This window comes from Trachurus japonicus, chromosome 4 (assembly GCF_045865225.1).
Source record: "Trachurus japonicus isolate A0001 chromosome 4, Traja_1.0".
Classification (NCBI taxonomy): Eukaryota; Metazoa; Chordata; class Actinopteri; order Carangiformes; family Carangidae; genus Trachurus; species Trachurus japonicus.
The window spans coordinates 4,504,582-4,519,130 of record NC_140910.1 but is presented as its reverse complement, the minus strand read 5'-3'; the positions used below and the strand labels follow the sequence as shown (position 1 = coordinate 4,519,130).

At 43.6% G+C, this 14,549-nt stretch overlaps 1 protein-coding gene across 1 annotated transcript in view; it reads right to left on the bottom strand.

Moving 5' to 3' along the window:
• Positions 1 to 14,081, bottom strand: part of LOC146988306 (desmoglein-2.1-like) — a 59,490-nt gene extending 45,409 nt beyond the window's left edge. Inside the window, exon 1 of the mRNA XM_085773493.1 lies at positions 13,939 to 14,081. Within this exon, the coding sequence (XP_085629619.1) occupies positions 13,939 to 13,983 (45 nt within the window). The 5' untranslated portion in view covers positions 13,984 to 14,081. The remainder of the gene's footprint in view (positions 1 to 13,938) is intronic.
• Positions 14,082 to 14,549: the final 468 nt, after the last annotated feature.

The following is a 14,549-nucleotide window of genomic DNA, read 5'->3' as shown; positions in this document are numbered from 1 at the left end:
CACTTTAGCATGTGTTTTGGCTTCCAAGAGGGCACTTTAACGCGCGTTTTGGCTCCCAGGGGGCACTTTAGCACGCATTTTTCAACAATTGGGCCACGAGGGGGGGCGACCGCCCCCTCTGCCCCCCCCCTGTGCACGCCACTGAAAATAAGACTTTAGCAACTCCTATGAGGGACATTTCTGTGGTACCCTGTCTCTAAGAGAGGCTTAGATGTAATTGACACAGGTCCTCCAAATCTCTTGATGAGCATATGACTTTCCATTTGAGTTTTTCTTTTGTGTGCGTGTCTCACTGTGAGTCACAACTCCTTTTTCTAGTGGGAAATGCAGCATGCTTACTGCATTTACCACAGTTACTGCAACACATATTTCTTCTGAACTGAAGCTGCAGTACCTTGTCGAGCATTAAGATACCCTCGTTGGTGTCTGGGTCGGTTTTGATGCTGAAGTACCCGGCCTCGTTGCCTTTCACAATATCAAACACAGCTTCCCAGTTTTCTGTCCCCTCCAGGTCCAAGTCATTTGCTTTGAGTCTCATCACCTCCACACCTTCAGTATTCTCCTCAATACTGCCCTCATACTGCAAGTAAAACACATGATGAAATGTATCAGGATCTGCCATCTCTCAAATCCACATTTCTTATAAATTCTGAAAGCCCACCAGAAACCATTTCTTTTTGCACCAATATACAGAATAATATGTTGACATTGTCAAGTGAAAGAAAGAAAGCCACCTCATCTTTTTCCAGAGTGGGAAGGTTGTCATTTACATCTCGGACATTAATGGTAACAGTGGTGGTTGCAGTGAGTCCCTCTGGCTTCCCGTTGAGGTCTTGACCTTTCACTGTAAGAGTGTACTGATCTGCTGTCTGAAATAATAAAATAACCATAAATAACTAAGAGAGGAAGACTCTGCATCACATTGTTCTCGGCGACAAGGAATGAGAAATTGCATGGTTCCACCTCAGCCAACTAAACATGTTGCTGTGTTTCATATTATACCTCTCTGTCCAACTCGTTTTTGACCCTGAGGGTCCCATCAGCGTCAATGTAGAACATGTCACAAGGTGGATTCTGACCTATGATGCTGTAGGCAATCTCAGAGTTCTCATTCCCTGGTTCATCAGCATCAGTTGCAGATACTTTTATGACTGAGGTTCCTTTGAAAACAGAATTGAAACAATGGGATCTTTACAAGACAAATTCTCTATTGTGTTGTTGAATGAATTAAACTTTATTGATCCCTGGGGCGGGGTGTGTGTGTGTGTGTGTGTGTGTGTGTGTGTGTGTGTGTGTGTGTGTGTGTGTGTGTGTGTGTGTACACAATACAAGAACAAGACAAGGACAACAAGGAAAGACCCAGTCATCATAACACTGCTCAACAAATTCTCCAAACGCCACATAAGTCTCTCCCTGTTTTGTCTGTCATGTTTATGTGCATGTGTATCGGACAAGCTTACATTTTACACAGTACACAAAAATGCGTACTCACAGCTGCACAATATTTCACCAATCAGTGGGTGGCAGTGATGTTACATTAGATTAAGTTTATTTACCCTGTCCAGGAAGATTTGTCTCACATTCTGTACAAAACTCCACAACAACAACAAGCAGGGTAGTCAATTGCTAATGTCAATTGCTAATGTCAAAAACAGCTTTGTAAAAGCTTTCTGAGGAAGAAAATACATTCAACATATTTATTACACCTTCATGATACATACAGGGCAATGAATGCAAACAGCTCTACAGGGCACCGATAAATTGCTGAGTGGAGAGATGAAACAGGATAGAAAAAAAGATAACGTTTTACTTTTTTTGTGATAAAGCTATGAAGGATTACTTTGTCAGCACATAGAAGGATGGAGATTAGTTCACAAACCAGAAACACTAACCTATAGCACTGAGTTCATCCACCTCTCCCTGCGGGATGTCTCCAAACACTGGAGGGTTGTCATTCTCATCTACAACGATGATCCCCCGTATGTTAATATTACACTCTGTTAGCGTGCCATCAGGGTACTTAGCAATACCTGTCAGCTGAAACAACACAGGCAAAACACTCTTGTCACCTTTAGCCTTTGTCACAAATGGCCTGTGAGTCTGATGTGTAGCAAATGGTTGTTAAATATGTCAATATCAAATAATATATATTTGATATAATTATCAAAGAAAAGCAGTAATGCTGCATATCATGACAGGAAATGTGATATCAAAATTATAAAGTAGAGCAAAAGAGAAGCTGCAATAGATTACTCACAATGTACTCAGGAATGACTTCCCTGTCAAGTATTCTTGTCACACGAATGCGTCCACTTATAGGGTCGACAACAAACACATTGAATGGATACTGGTTTGCACCAATGCCTCCCAGAGAGTAGAGAATATTCCTTTTGCCATTATCAAAATCTGAATAAACCTGAAACAGAAAGAAGAGTCAGCTGAACAGGGTCTGATTTCACAGTGTAATTTCAACACATCAGAAACAAACATGTTTGTGCTATATAAATGAGAACTAGAAGCTGTAAAGTTTGACAGACACACACAAAAAAATCTCAACCATCAGTGCAATTAATGTTCATCTTCCCTTAGAGCAATTTTCCTCCTCCAACGTGCTTACTTCCTTTTAAAGATCTCCAAATGGATCCAGCTGGTGATAAAATAGTATAACATAACAACAAGATAATAATAACACATTTACATATAAATAAACTAAACATCGCACAGAAAATATGGAAATTTGTGTTTAGAAGATTATTATTTATGTACTCTGATACAAATTACAGTTTGTTGTGTCCAAATTTCTGTCTAATTAGATAACAATCCGTACTTTGTATCCAATTAAACAGATTTTTATTGTATATATACGTGTAATGTTTTTAAGTTAGATTGAAATGTACTTTTCACATGTTGAAAGAGTTAAAACCTAGCTTGTTTGTTTTTCTTTCACAGCCTATATTGCTGTTTGTTTTATTCTACCTCTCATTAGTCAGTCAAGGGGAACGTGCGTCAAGTTCCTTATTGATTTTCATGGCTGGGTGGGACAACAGGACGCGGAGGTCCTCAAAAATAAACAAAACAAAATTGCGCTAATTCTAGTCACTGCCCAGACAAAAGCTCTCTTACTGAAGCGTGCTTCCCAGCGCTGAAGAGGTCCGTCGACCTGATGGCCTAGGGCTGCTGTAGCGTCCCACAGCGGGATAAAACTGGTCGTCCTCTGGAAGGGTGGCAGAGAGGAGGGCCAGCTGAGTTAACTCTGATGAAGAAAGGCGATCTTCACTTCTGCGGCAGATGTGGGAGAGAGAGAGCGGCGGTTGCTCGGCAGTCTCCACGCGATCCAGGTGTTTCAGATGAAACTTGAGGCAGTTTACTTGTCCAGCAAGCTCAGAACTGCAGCCTAGGTCTTGAGTCCAAACGTTTGGTCGCCCCCTTTAGTAACTGGTTGCGTGAAGCCGGAGCTCCTTGCAGCAGTTACCTGGGAAAAAGCAAGGAGCTGCACGTCGCCGTGGCACTTAAACCTTTGCTGACGTCACGGGGACACCTGGGGCTTCCCCCAGGTGCTGACCAATGGGAGGCTGGTTCGCTGCTGGCGCGCTGCTGGCGCGCATCCTTTGTTCTCAACTGGTTTTATGGTCCTTTGTTTGAAAACATGTGGGTTGAGGTCCCAACACTATCACAGGACATACAGAGATGAACATTGAGACGTCCAGAGTGGAATCACGTATAGAGTTTTTATAGAAAGCTTTTATTAAGCGTAAATGGAGAAAAACTAAACTTCAAATCCACTATGACCTCTACAAACAAAGTCTTTGTAATTTTAACCATGGGTTATTCAAGGCTAGACAGCAACACTTTACTGAAATGATTAATAAGAACATCAACAACACTCGTGCTCTGTTTGCTATGGTTGATAAGCTTACAACCCCCCCAAAAGAAATAGTTTCAGAACTCTTTTCCACAGAAAAATGCAATGAATTTGCTTACTTTTTCAATGAAAAAAATCAAATCTATAAAGCCAAATATCAACACAAATCAGTGTCGCAACCACACGCCACCCTGGTAAGTAAAGATTTACGGTTAGGGCTCTAACAAGTCTAGGCTACAGGGATGACACAGGTGCACATATTTCTATTGCTGAAAACCTGGAGTTTGGTGGGATTCGCTGCCATATTGCCCAATGTTCGACTTACCGGCTGCTTCCCGCTCAACACCTGTAGCTTGGTCCACGAGCCTTCCTGGCAGACCGGCGTCCTGCTCCAGCGGCACCGGGCTGGCCACCTGCTCCAGCGTCCTGCATGTACTGACCTCCGTCCGTCGGCACGCGGTCGTGGCTTTGTCAGTTCATTTTTGTTTAGACGAGACAATAACTAAAACGATAATTCACTCTTGAGGTGGAGGGGGTCCTTCCTATCGTGAACTCACTTGATTTTTCCCCGGGGCGGCAGCCTCATCAGTCCACGAGACTCCCTCTTTGGCTTTTTCCCAGACTGCCTCGCTCCTTCCGCTCACGTCAGACTTAAGCGGCCAGGTAACCAGGCAACCAGGCAACCAATCAAACATTACACAGTATGGGGCGGTGCGTGGCGCAGTGGTTAAAGCGGCCGCCCCATGTGGAAGCTATAGTCCTCAACGCAGGTGTCCCCGGTTCGAATCGGCGGGCAGACCTTTCCTGCATGTCACTCCCCCTCTCTCTGCCTCCCCCTTTCCTGTCGATCTAATCACCTAGGAATAAATCAACTGTAATGTCAGAGTTTAATACAGTTGACCAAAAAACCATAGAAGAAACAGTTCAGCATCTTAAAACATCGGCATGTTATCTTGACACAATACCATCTGACTTTTTTAAAACTATTGTAAGCTCTGTCCAAACAGATCTGCAGCAAATAATAAATTGCTCACTTCAATCAGGCACGTTTCCTAAACCCCTGAAAGAAGCTGCCATCAAGCCACTCTTAAAAAAGAGAACATTGGATACTACCATTTTAACCAACTACAGACCCATCTCAACTCTTCCCTTTATAGCCAAGATCGTTGAGAAAGTGGTTTTTAATCAACTCAGCAACTTCTTGAACTCCAGTGGACTCTTTGACAAATTTCAATCAGGTTTCCGACCTCCACCACAGTACAGAAACAGCTCATATTAGAGTGTTAAATACAACAATCCCGGACATTCTCATCACCAAACTCATCATTCTCAGCCCCCCCCCCCCCTCACATGTGTCTGGATAAAGGACTTTCTAACCAACCGGCCCCAGACTGTGAGACTCGGCCCCCACCTTTCCTCCACACGGACACTGAACACCGGCTCCCCACAGGGCTGTGTGCTGAGCCCCCTCCTGTACTGCCTCTACACCCACGACTGCCGTCCAGCCAACAGCAACTTGATTGTCAAGTTCGCGGATGACACCACCGTGGTAGGACTCATCTCCGGGGGCGACGAGACAGCGTACAGAGAGGAGGTCCTGAAGCTGGCAGCCTGGTGTTCAGAAAACAACCTGGCTCTGAACACCAGGAAAACCAAGGAGATCATCATCAACTTCAGGAAGCTCAGCACCGACCCCTCCCCCACTCCACATTAACGGTGAGTGTGTGGAGAGGGTCCACACCTTCCGGTTCCTTGGCGTCCTCATCTCCTCTGACTTCACCTGGACTGAAAACACCACAGCAATCATCAAGAAGGCGCAGCAGCGGTTACACCTCCTGAGAGTACTCAGGAAGTACAACCTGAACTCCTCTCTGCTGCTGGCCTTCTACCGCTCATCAATCGAGAGCATACTCACCTACTGCATCACAGTCTGGTACAGTAGCTGCACCATGGAAGACAGGGAGAGGCTTCAGAAAATCATCAAGGCGGCCCAGAAAATCATTGGCCGCCCCCTCCCCTCCCTGACGGACATCTTCACCTCCTGCTGCCTCACCAGAGCAAAAAACATCACTAAGGACAATACCCACCCTGGCTTCACTCTGTTTGACCTGTTGCCCTCAGGAAGGCGCTACAGGTGCATCAAATCAAAAACAAATAGACTCAAGAACAGTTTCTTTCCCACAGCCATTGTCACTCTGAACTCACACATGCACTGACGCACACAGTCACACCCCGGACTACCTCAATATATATTGCAATATACCCAACTACCTCAACGTACTGTGCAATATACACAATTTGCTGTGCTATATACTGTGCATATAATTTATTTCTGTCTATTTATTTTTATATTATTGAAAGTGTTTTTATATTGTATTTTTATGGTATTGCTTGTTTGCACTGAAGGGGGTCTCTAATTTCGTTATACAGAGTATAATGACAAATAAAGGCATTCTGATTCTGAAATGACATAAGGTTGAACACTGACTCAGGCAAGGTGTCAGTTCTGGTCATGTTGGATCTCAGTGCTGCGTTTGACACTGTGGATCACAGTATACTGCTGGACAGGTTGGAAACCTGGGCAAGACTCAGCGGGACAGTCCTAAAATGGTCCAGGTCCTACTTGGAGGAAGGGAGTTATTTTGTGACCATTGGTAGTTATCAATCCGATCGAGTGACTATGACATGTGGAGTTCCTCAGGGGTCAGTCCTTGGACCCCTTCTGTTCAACCTGTATATGCTGCCTTTGGGTCAAATTCTACAGAATTCTAATGTCAACTATCATAGTTATGCAGATGACACACACATATATCTTGCACTGTCTCCAGATGACTACAGTCCAATAGAATCATTATGTCACTGTTTTAGAGCAAGTCAAAAATTGGATGAACCAAAATTTCCTTCAGTTTAATCAAGAGAAAACTGAGGTCATTGTTTTTGGAAATAAAGAGAAGAGTCAGTAAACACCTTGAGTCACTGTCTTTAGAAACTAAAGACCAAGTCCGAAACCTTGGTGTGCTGATAGACTCAGATCTGACCTTCAACAGCCATATCAAATCAGTCACTAAATCAGCCTTTTATCAACTTAAGAACATATCCAGAATTAAGGGTTTTATCTCCCAAACTGATCAGGAGAAGCTGATTCATGCTTTTATCTCCAGTAGACTAGACTACTGTAACGGTCTTCTGACTGGTCGCCCCCAAAAATGTATCAAACAGCTGCAGCTCATTCAGAACGCTGCAGCTCGAGTTTTAACCAGAACAAAGAGATCAGATCACATCACCCCAGTTCTTAAAACCTTACATTGGCTCCCAGTCGGCTACAGAATAGATTTTAAAGTTCTGCTCCTGGTCTACAAGTCACTGAATGGTTTAGGTCCAGAATACATGAAAGACATGTTAGTAGAGTATAAACCCAGTAGAGGGTCCACACCTTCCGGTTCCTTGGCGTCCTCATCTCCTCTGACTTCACCTGGACTGAAAACACCACAGCAATCATCAAGAAGGCGCAGCAGCGGTTACACCTCCTGAGAGTACTCAGGAAGTACAACCTGAACTCCTCTCTGCTGCTGGCCTTCTACCGCTCATCAATCGAGAGCATACTCACCTACTGCATCACAGTCTGGTACAGTAGCTGCACCATGGAAGACAGGGAGAGGCTTCAGAAAATCATCAAGGCGGCCCAGAAAATCATTGGCCGCCCCCTCCCCTCCCTGACGGACATCTTCACCTCCTGCTGCCTCACCAGAGCAAAAAACATCACCAAGGACAATACCCACCCTGGCTTCACTCTGTTTGACCTGTTGCCCTCAGGAAGGCGCTACAGGAGCTCTGAGATCTACTGACTCAGGTCAGATAGTGGAGCACAGAGTTCAAACCAGACATGGTGAAGCAGCATTTAGCTGTTATGCTGCACACAACTGGAACAAACTACCAGCAGAACTGAAATCAGCCCCAACTGTAAGCACTTTTAAATCCAGGTTAAAAACATTTCTCTTTTCACGTGCTTATAGCTGAGCTCTTTTTAAGAACTTTAAACTTCATCTATTTTCTTTTATTTTACTTTTATTTGCTCTTGCTTTTAACTTTGTTTTTTTGTTTGTTTTTATTCTGTTTTATGCTTCTCTTTTTTTCTTTTTTTTTAATGTTTTGTCTTTATGTAAAACACAATGGGTCTCATTCATGAAACGTGAGTAAATCTGTGTGTAGATTTGCACATAAAAGCTCACTCTACTAAAACTCCGGATTCATGAACGGTGCGGGAAACTCAGATTTGATCGTAAACACGCGTGTAACTTCATGAATGCCAACCCAACGTAAACTAACAACACGCCCCCGTGATCAGCAATTAGCATAGATCTCCATACATGAATAGCCATATAAGGAGATCCTGACCACCATATTAGGAGGTAGGTGCAACCTGTTCACCTGCGGCCATGACGCAATCAAGGAAAGAGGGAGAGAGAGAAAAAAAGAGAGATCGCGGATCGAAGTCATTTTGGGTGAAGTGGAGTCCAGAAAAAATATTTAATTCTCTTCTGTTAGTAGTGGTGTGACTGGGACAGGTAATCAAAGGCTGGAGGGAAGAAACAGATTTAGTGAATTAAGTAGGCCTATCCTTGGTTTATTAAAGAACCGTTTAAGACGTAAAGCCAGAATAGTTCGATATGAAACATAAAAAAAACAAATAAAAAAAAACACAACTCCAGAGCTACAGCAGCGACGGGAGGAGGAGTCTCTTCACAGCCTCAGCTGTAGAGGAGCATGGTTGTATCAACACATGAAGTTATATAGGCAGGTTATATTGTTACAGAAGCACCAGCCGTCTGTCACAGCTCCATCCAAACCGGTGCTGACTGCGCTGCTGCGCAGGGTGAAGTGTGCGCTGCGCCCACCGAGCGTGTAGCAACACAAAAAAGTTTTTTCCGGTTTTATATCAGATTATTATCATCATTAGATGGAGCCTTGACGTGTTTGTGCGTGTCCGATCCCTAAAACGTCTCTCTCTCCAAATATTTCTAATTGTTTGTCATGTTTAAATTACGTGTTTCAAAGGCGTCAGCGTATTTTGAACATGAGAGAGAGTAATACGGATTCAAATTGTAATTTTCAACAGTAACAAGCAGTATTTATTTGCATTCCTACATTTACACAAGCGCTACACACAGTCCGGAGCAGGTGTAGATTTTGTGAGTAGCTACGAAAAAATCAGCACTACTAAAAGATTGATGAATGCGGAAATCCACGTAAATTTGCGCTGCTCAGGGTTTACACACAAATCCGTGCTGCTCACGTTTCATGAATGAGACCCAATGAGTTGCCTTGGCATGAAAAATGTTGATTTGCACTGTTTCATTGTGAGGGGGTGTTTTAAAGAGAGTTGAGGTGCAGTTACTCACCCTTCCAATAGAGTCTCGGTGTGTGTAGTCTTCATTCTCCCTCAGTTTAATTAGTGGGATGATACGTCTTTTTTTCCTAACCAGCTTGTCTCCAAGGTTGGCCCTCACCACAGCACCAGCTTGAAGCTAAATAAAATAGATGTAATTAGGGTCCGGACTGCTAAGCAGTGTATGGGCTCCTACATTTAACTCAACGGGCTGGTACTGAGAAGTCAGGCCGCTCAGGTCCGGGCCTTCAGCCCCGGTCTGCTAATTTAATCTCTCAGGGTCAGTGGTCCTGTTAAAAACAATTAACACCGCCGGGCATGTTCATGATTTCATAAAAAATAAAAAATAAAAAAACCCTGACGCCCCGGACAGGAGGTAAAAAGTGGACATGTCCGGGCAAAAGAGGACGTCACCGTTAACGTAACCTAATAGATGGACATGCCTGATAACATTGTCTTTAAAGAGTAACTAAACCCCTAAACCACTTTTTTTCTGCTGAAAACAAATATATTTGGCTATGAAGTAGTGTTGTCGATTGATTCTGGTCCAACTCTTGACATTTTAGTCAAAATATTTCAATTTGGTGTGGCATGACAAAAATTATTGTTGTCATGCTGTTTTTAGTCTATATTCCTGTGTCTTACCTGATCTTCTGCATCGACATGTCTCTGTCTGGCCTCTCCCTACAGCAGGTCTCTCCCTGTCTGTCTGAGCTGCCTGCAGTGTCACCAGATATCATTAGTATTTTTAATTTGATCCATGAAATGTTCTGCTTTTACTGCTTATGTTATTTTTCTTTAACACAGCCAAGCCTCTATAAACTACCATCTGAATTTTAACACATTACATTACACACAGAGAGACACACAGAGACACACACTGCACACCGGAGTGAGCGAGCGAGAGAGAGAGAGAGAGAAAGAGAGAGAGAGAGAGAGAGAGGGAGAGAGAGGCACACACACAGATGACAGGAGTGTTCAGGATCCCTGTTTAAAAGTTTCCCCCCATCAGAATCTAGCTGAACTTTGGAGCATTATTTAGCCCGTTTTCTGACAAGCTATCATGTCATGGTTGGTAGCCTACCAACAGAAGCTTCGTGTCTCTTGGTTTAATATGATATCTGTATCTTCACTCTAGCTTTAAAACTGGCCCGTTTACAACGTGATTAATATTTCACATTAATTCAAAATTTATCGCGGCCATTTTGACATCAACACTGCTATTTAGAGATGTAGTTGCTTACTGTCTGATACCTGCTGGTCCTGCAGCTAAAGGTGGACTGACTCTCTCCCTCTGTTGACACCAGAACTCCTGCAGCCCGTCACTGCAGGCTCGGAGCGGTGCTTCAAACAAGCCGCCGCTACGTGGGCACTACCAACACAACTGGGAGGGGGGTGATCACACACACAGTTTCCCTAACAAACGAATTAAACTATAGAATTAAATGGAAGATAAATTGGAAATAACAAGAGAGGGATGCGTTAACAGCTGGGCTTCTTAACTCTTTCACTGCCAAAGACGAGTTATCTCGTCTTAGCGAATCCAAGCGTAGTCTGCCAAAGACGAGATAACTCGTCTTAGCGTTTTTTTTAACTGCAACGCCATGCTGAATGTATTGCCCTACTCCTCTGTGAAGATCAGACTTGTATCATCAAAATAAAGTGCAGAAAATCACATTTGGATTGAGAGATATTAAAAATATAGCGTGTTTTTCCCCCCTCATGGAGCGGAGCGGGGGTCTGACTGCAGCGGCGCCGCTCCGTGACACTCTGGCCGCCGGTGAGAGCTTCGGGGGCGGCGGCGGGGCTCATGGCGGTTCGGCAGCTCGTCAAAGCTCGTCAAAGCTCCGTGCAGCTCCGTGATACAAAGCACAAACGTTAGTGACAACAACCCCGTTGATCGCTCGTCGTTAGTCGTCAAGAGTGTTTGGAAAGTCGCCAGATTTTGCGAGAATCACTCGGATAGCAGCTTGAAAATCCCCGATCTAGTGTGGATGAGGAGCGGACGGCACCGGCGAACCAGCGAGAGCTAAAGATGGTGGGAGTGTCTTGTGAGCATACATGGACTGTCTGTGGCTGAGTTCAGGGGGCACGTCAGCCAGAGCTGTAGGCTGTGTGTAGATGTGTGTGTAGATGTGTGTGTGAGAGACAGAGAGAGTGAGTGAGACCGCTGCCTGCTGACCAGAGGAAGCTGGATCTGATCTAAAGTGCTGTGTTTCGGCTACAAAAACCTGTCGAACTGATCCGCGCACACACACACACAGACAGACACACACACACACGTACATGCACACGTCACGTACGCACACACAGTAAAAAAAAGGAAAGAAAAAGTTGTAACTCAAAGAAAAGAAAGAAAAGAGGCTGCAGTAGTGTCAGTAGTCAGTAGCTAAATGTTTTGTCTTTTGTCATCAAAAGTCATTTGTCAGTGTTGATTTAGTTGTTGTTTACAAGAGAACAACTGTACAGATGCTGAGGCATCACTAAAGCAAAATATAAAGGAGCCAATTGTACTGGTTCACCTGAATATGACACCCGACACAAAAACCTCTTTTTCTCAAGATTTTGGTGCCAAAATGGCATTTTGGGCTAAAGTAACCTATATTCAACCGCCAAGTAAAAAAGTAGAGACCCTCATCTTTCCTTTGATGGGTTGAATGTGTATGTAGTAACAGTACATAATATATGGTGGGTCTACGGAAATCAGTCAAAAAGCTGGAAAATGTCTGGCAAGCTGGAGGAAGCTGCTGTGAGAATGGCTGGCAGTCAAAGAGTTAAAAAGAGAATGTATGTCACATACTTTTGTATATTATTGGGGGGGACAGATTGGTGTTCCCCTAATATTGGGGTGGGGGGCATTTTCCCCCCAAAGTATACGGTGGTTACGCCCTTGGCATCATTTAACTCGGATGAAGGAATAACAGTCTCGGTACAGATCAGCGGACGCTGTTGCCACTCTGTTTTTGAATTTTCCGGGTTTGATTCTGATGTCGGACATAGCGCTCGCACTTTTCCAGTGACGATGCTCTGTGCAGTCTGTGGAAGGCAGTCGGCTGACGTCACGTTTTAGTATAGCTTCGGCTCGCTTGGAATCAGGGCTGAGGAGGTACTAAAAATAGTACCTGGTACCAGGTACTAGGGCTAGTGGAAAAGCAAAAACAGTGGGCCGTGCCGCGCTAGTGGAAAAGCGCCATAACTCACGTAGCAGTGAGGGGGAGGGTGTGTACCTGCCTGCTGCAGTAGAAAGTAAATTTCTTCCAACAAGTAAAAGTACTGATTTTAAAAATGACTCAAAAAAGTACAAGTACCCAAAAAAAACTACTCAATTACAGTAACGAGAGAAAATGTAACTCGTTACTTTCCACCCCTGAATATATATATATATATATATTTAAACGGTCGAGCAGTGCAGTGGTAATGTCCAAAATATCTCCGACCGTTTATTTTTGTAAGGTGTTTGTTTCTGTGGTGGGGAGAGCAGGCGCTCTGCGATCGGATAGTAATGTCTTTCCAGGATGTTTCAGAGTTCGGCTATCTGAGGTGAGTGACTACATGCAAAAACACAAAGTTTATACTGTTTATACTGTACACTATATGAGTTCAGTGGTGTGTCATAAGGATTCTAGTCATGTACCATAGATATTTGATTGTTTTTTTGAGTGTTTGTTGTGGTTGAAAAAATTGCCCCCATACATAGGTTAGCGTTGTCGCTATCCCTAGCGCCGTGTAGCCTGGTTCCGGGGTGCCATTCCGAAGGGCCGCCATTCCGAAGGGCCGCCGTTCCGAACGTTAACTTTCATGTTTTGTTGTAATGGAGGGTTTTCACCAATAGCCTTTTCGGAATAACTGGGTCTTTGGAAAAAATAGGAAACCCCGCTGTTAAGAAGAATGGAAGTCTATTTTTGAAAAGGCGTTTGCTCATTCCCCCCTCCTGTCTCTCTCAACTAACCTGTCAATTAAAGGCTAAAAGCACCCTGCTTTGAGAAGTTCTTGGGACTTCAGAAACATTGGCAGCTTCAAATGCCAGTTTGAGGGTGTGTTTTTAAAAGCCTCCACCTGTATAGCTGCTGCATGCAGAGGAGCAGCTGCTACACCCACACACTATACCACGCCTAGGAAATAAACCTTTTCAGTAAAAACATGGGCAGGTCAGGACAATAGGTTTATGGGATTATGGGAAGAGGAAGAGAAAAGTGTGGCAGGTTGTTTTTTTTTTTACTAGACTGAGCCAACACTAATTGTTGTTTGTCCCTATCTGAGAAATATAGCTGTGATCAGTGAGCCAAACCTGAGTTTAGTAACGGCTCAGGCAATGTGGCTGCTGTGTTAACTTCTTCAGTTTAGATCAGCCACCGAACTCCAATTGGCTGGTCATGACATTGGATTTTTATGATAGCTGCTTATGATTGTATTGCACTTTATACAACAGAATCCACTTGAATCCAGTAGAAACATTGAAATACGCAAGATAACCAACCTATGGTGTGCAAACCTAGACTCATTTATTAGTAGCATCAGAAATGAAGATTTAACAACAGGAAGTGAGGATTTGTAAATAATTTGAGAAAAGTCAAAGATTCCTGGTCGATGTTGCACAATTCTCAGTATACAAGCATTCTGGATAAAGGGTTACAGATGTGGTTCAGTTCTGAGTTTTAGAAAATTTGACCATAAAAACTTAAGTACTCACCACAATCAACAGTGTTGCAAACTCAGGCCATGAAACCCGAACCATGACTGGAGCAATGTCCGCTATCTGTATCTGGAGAACAAGTAGAGTCCTGACAAGTTATTGACTGACTGTGAGCTGATGGAGACAGGAGGCGGCTTATGAGAGAGGGGTAGTGCTGCTGACACACACACACACACACACACACACAGAAAGAGTAAGAGGGAGAGGTAGTGAGCGTGTGACAGAAACGTGCAAAGTAAGCACTTAAAATTAATACAAAGGAACCTTTGTCATAATGATGAAATATACAAAAGAAAGCATTAATGGATGTTGACTAAGTACACTGTAAGACATTTGAAGGTGGTTTATCTTGGAAATGAAAGTTAACCTGCTGCCTTTTTTGGTGCATTGTTTGATGTGATATCTTGTTTGATGGTTGTTTGGTGTTTTGTTTTGGTGTTATATTGTGTTTATATTTGTAATGTTTCTTTGTCACGAGGAACAAGTGTCTTGGACGCAAGAAAAATTTCATAAGTGATTCTGACGATAAAAGTACTCAATCAATCAAAATGCATGTAAACTCAGCTTGAAAATTGTCTTTGTTTTATTCCTTGTTACTTCACATTCTG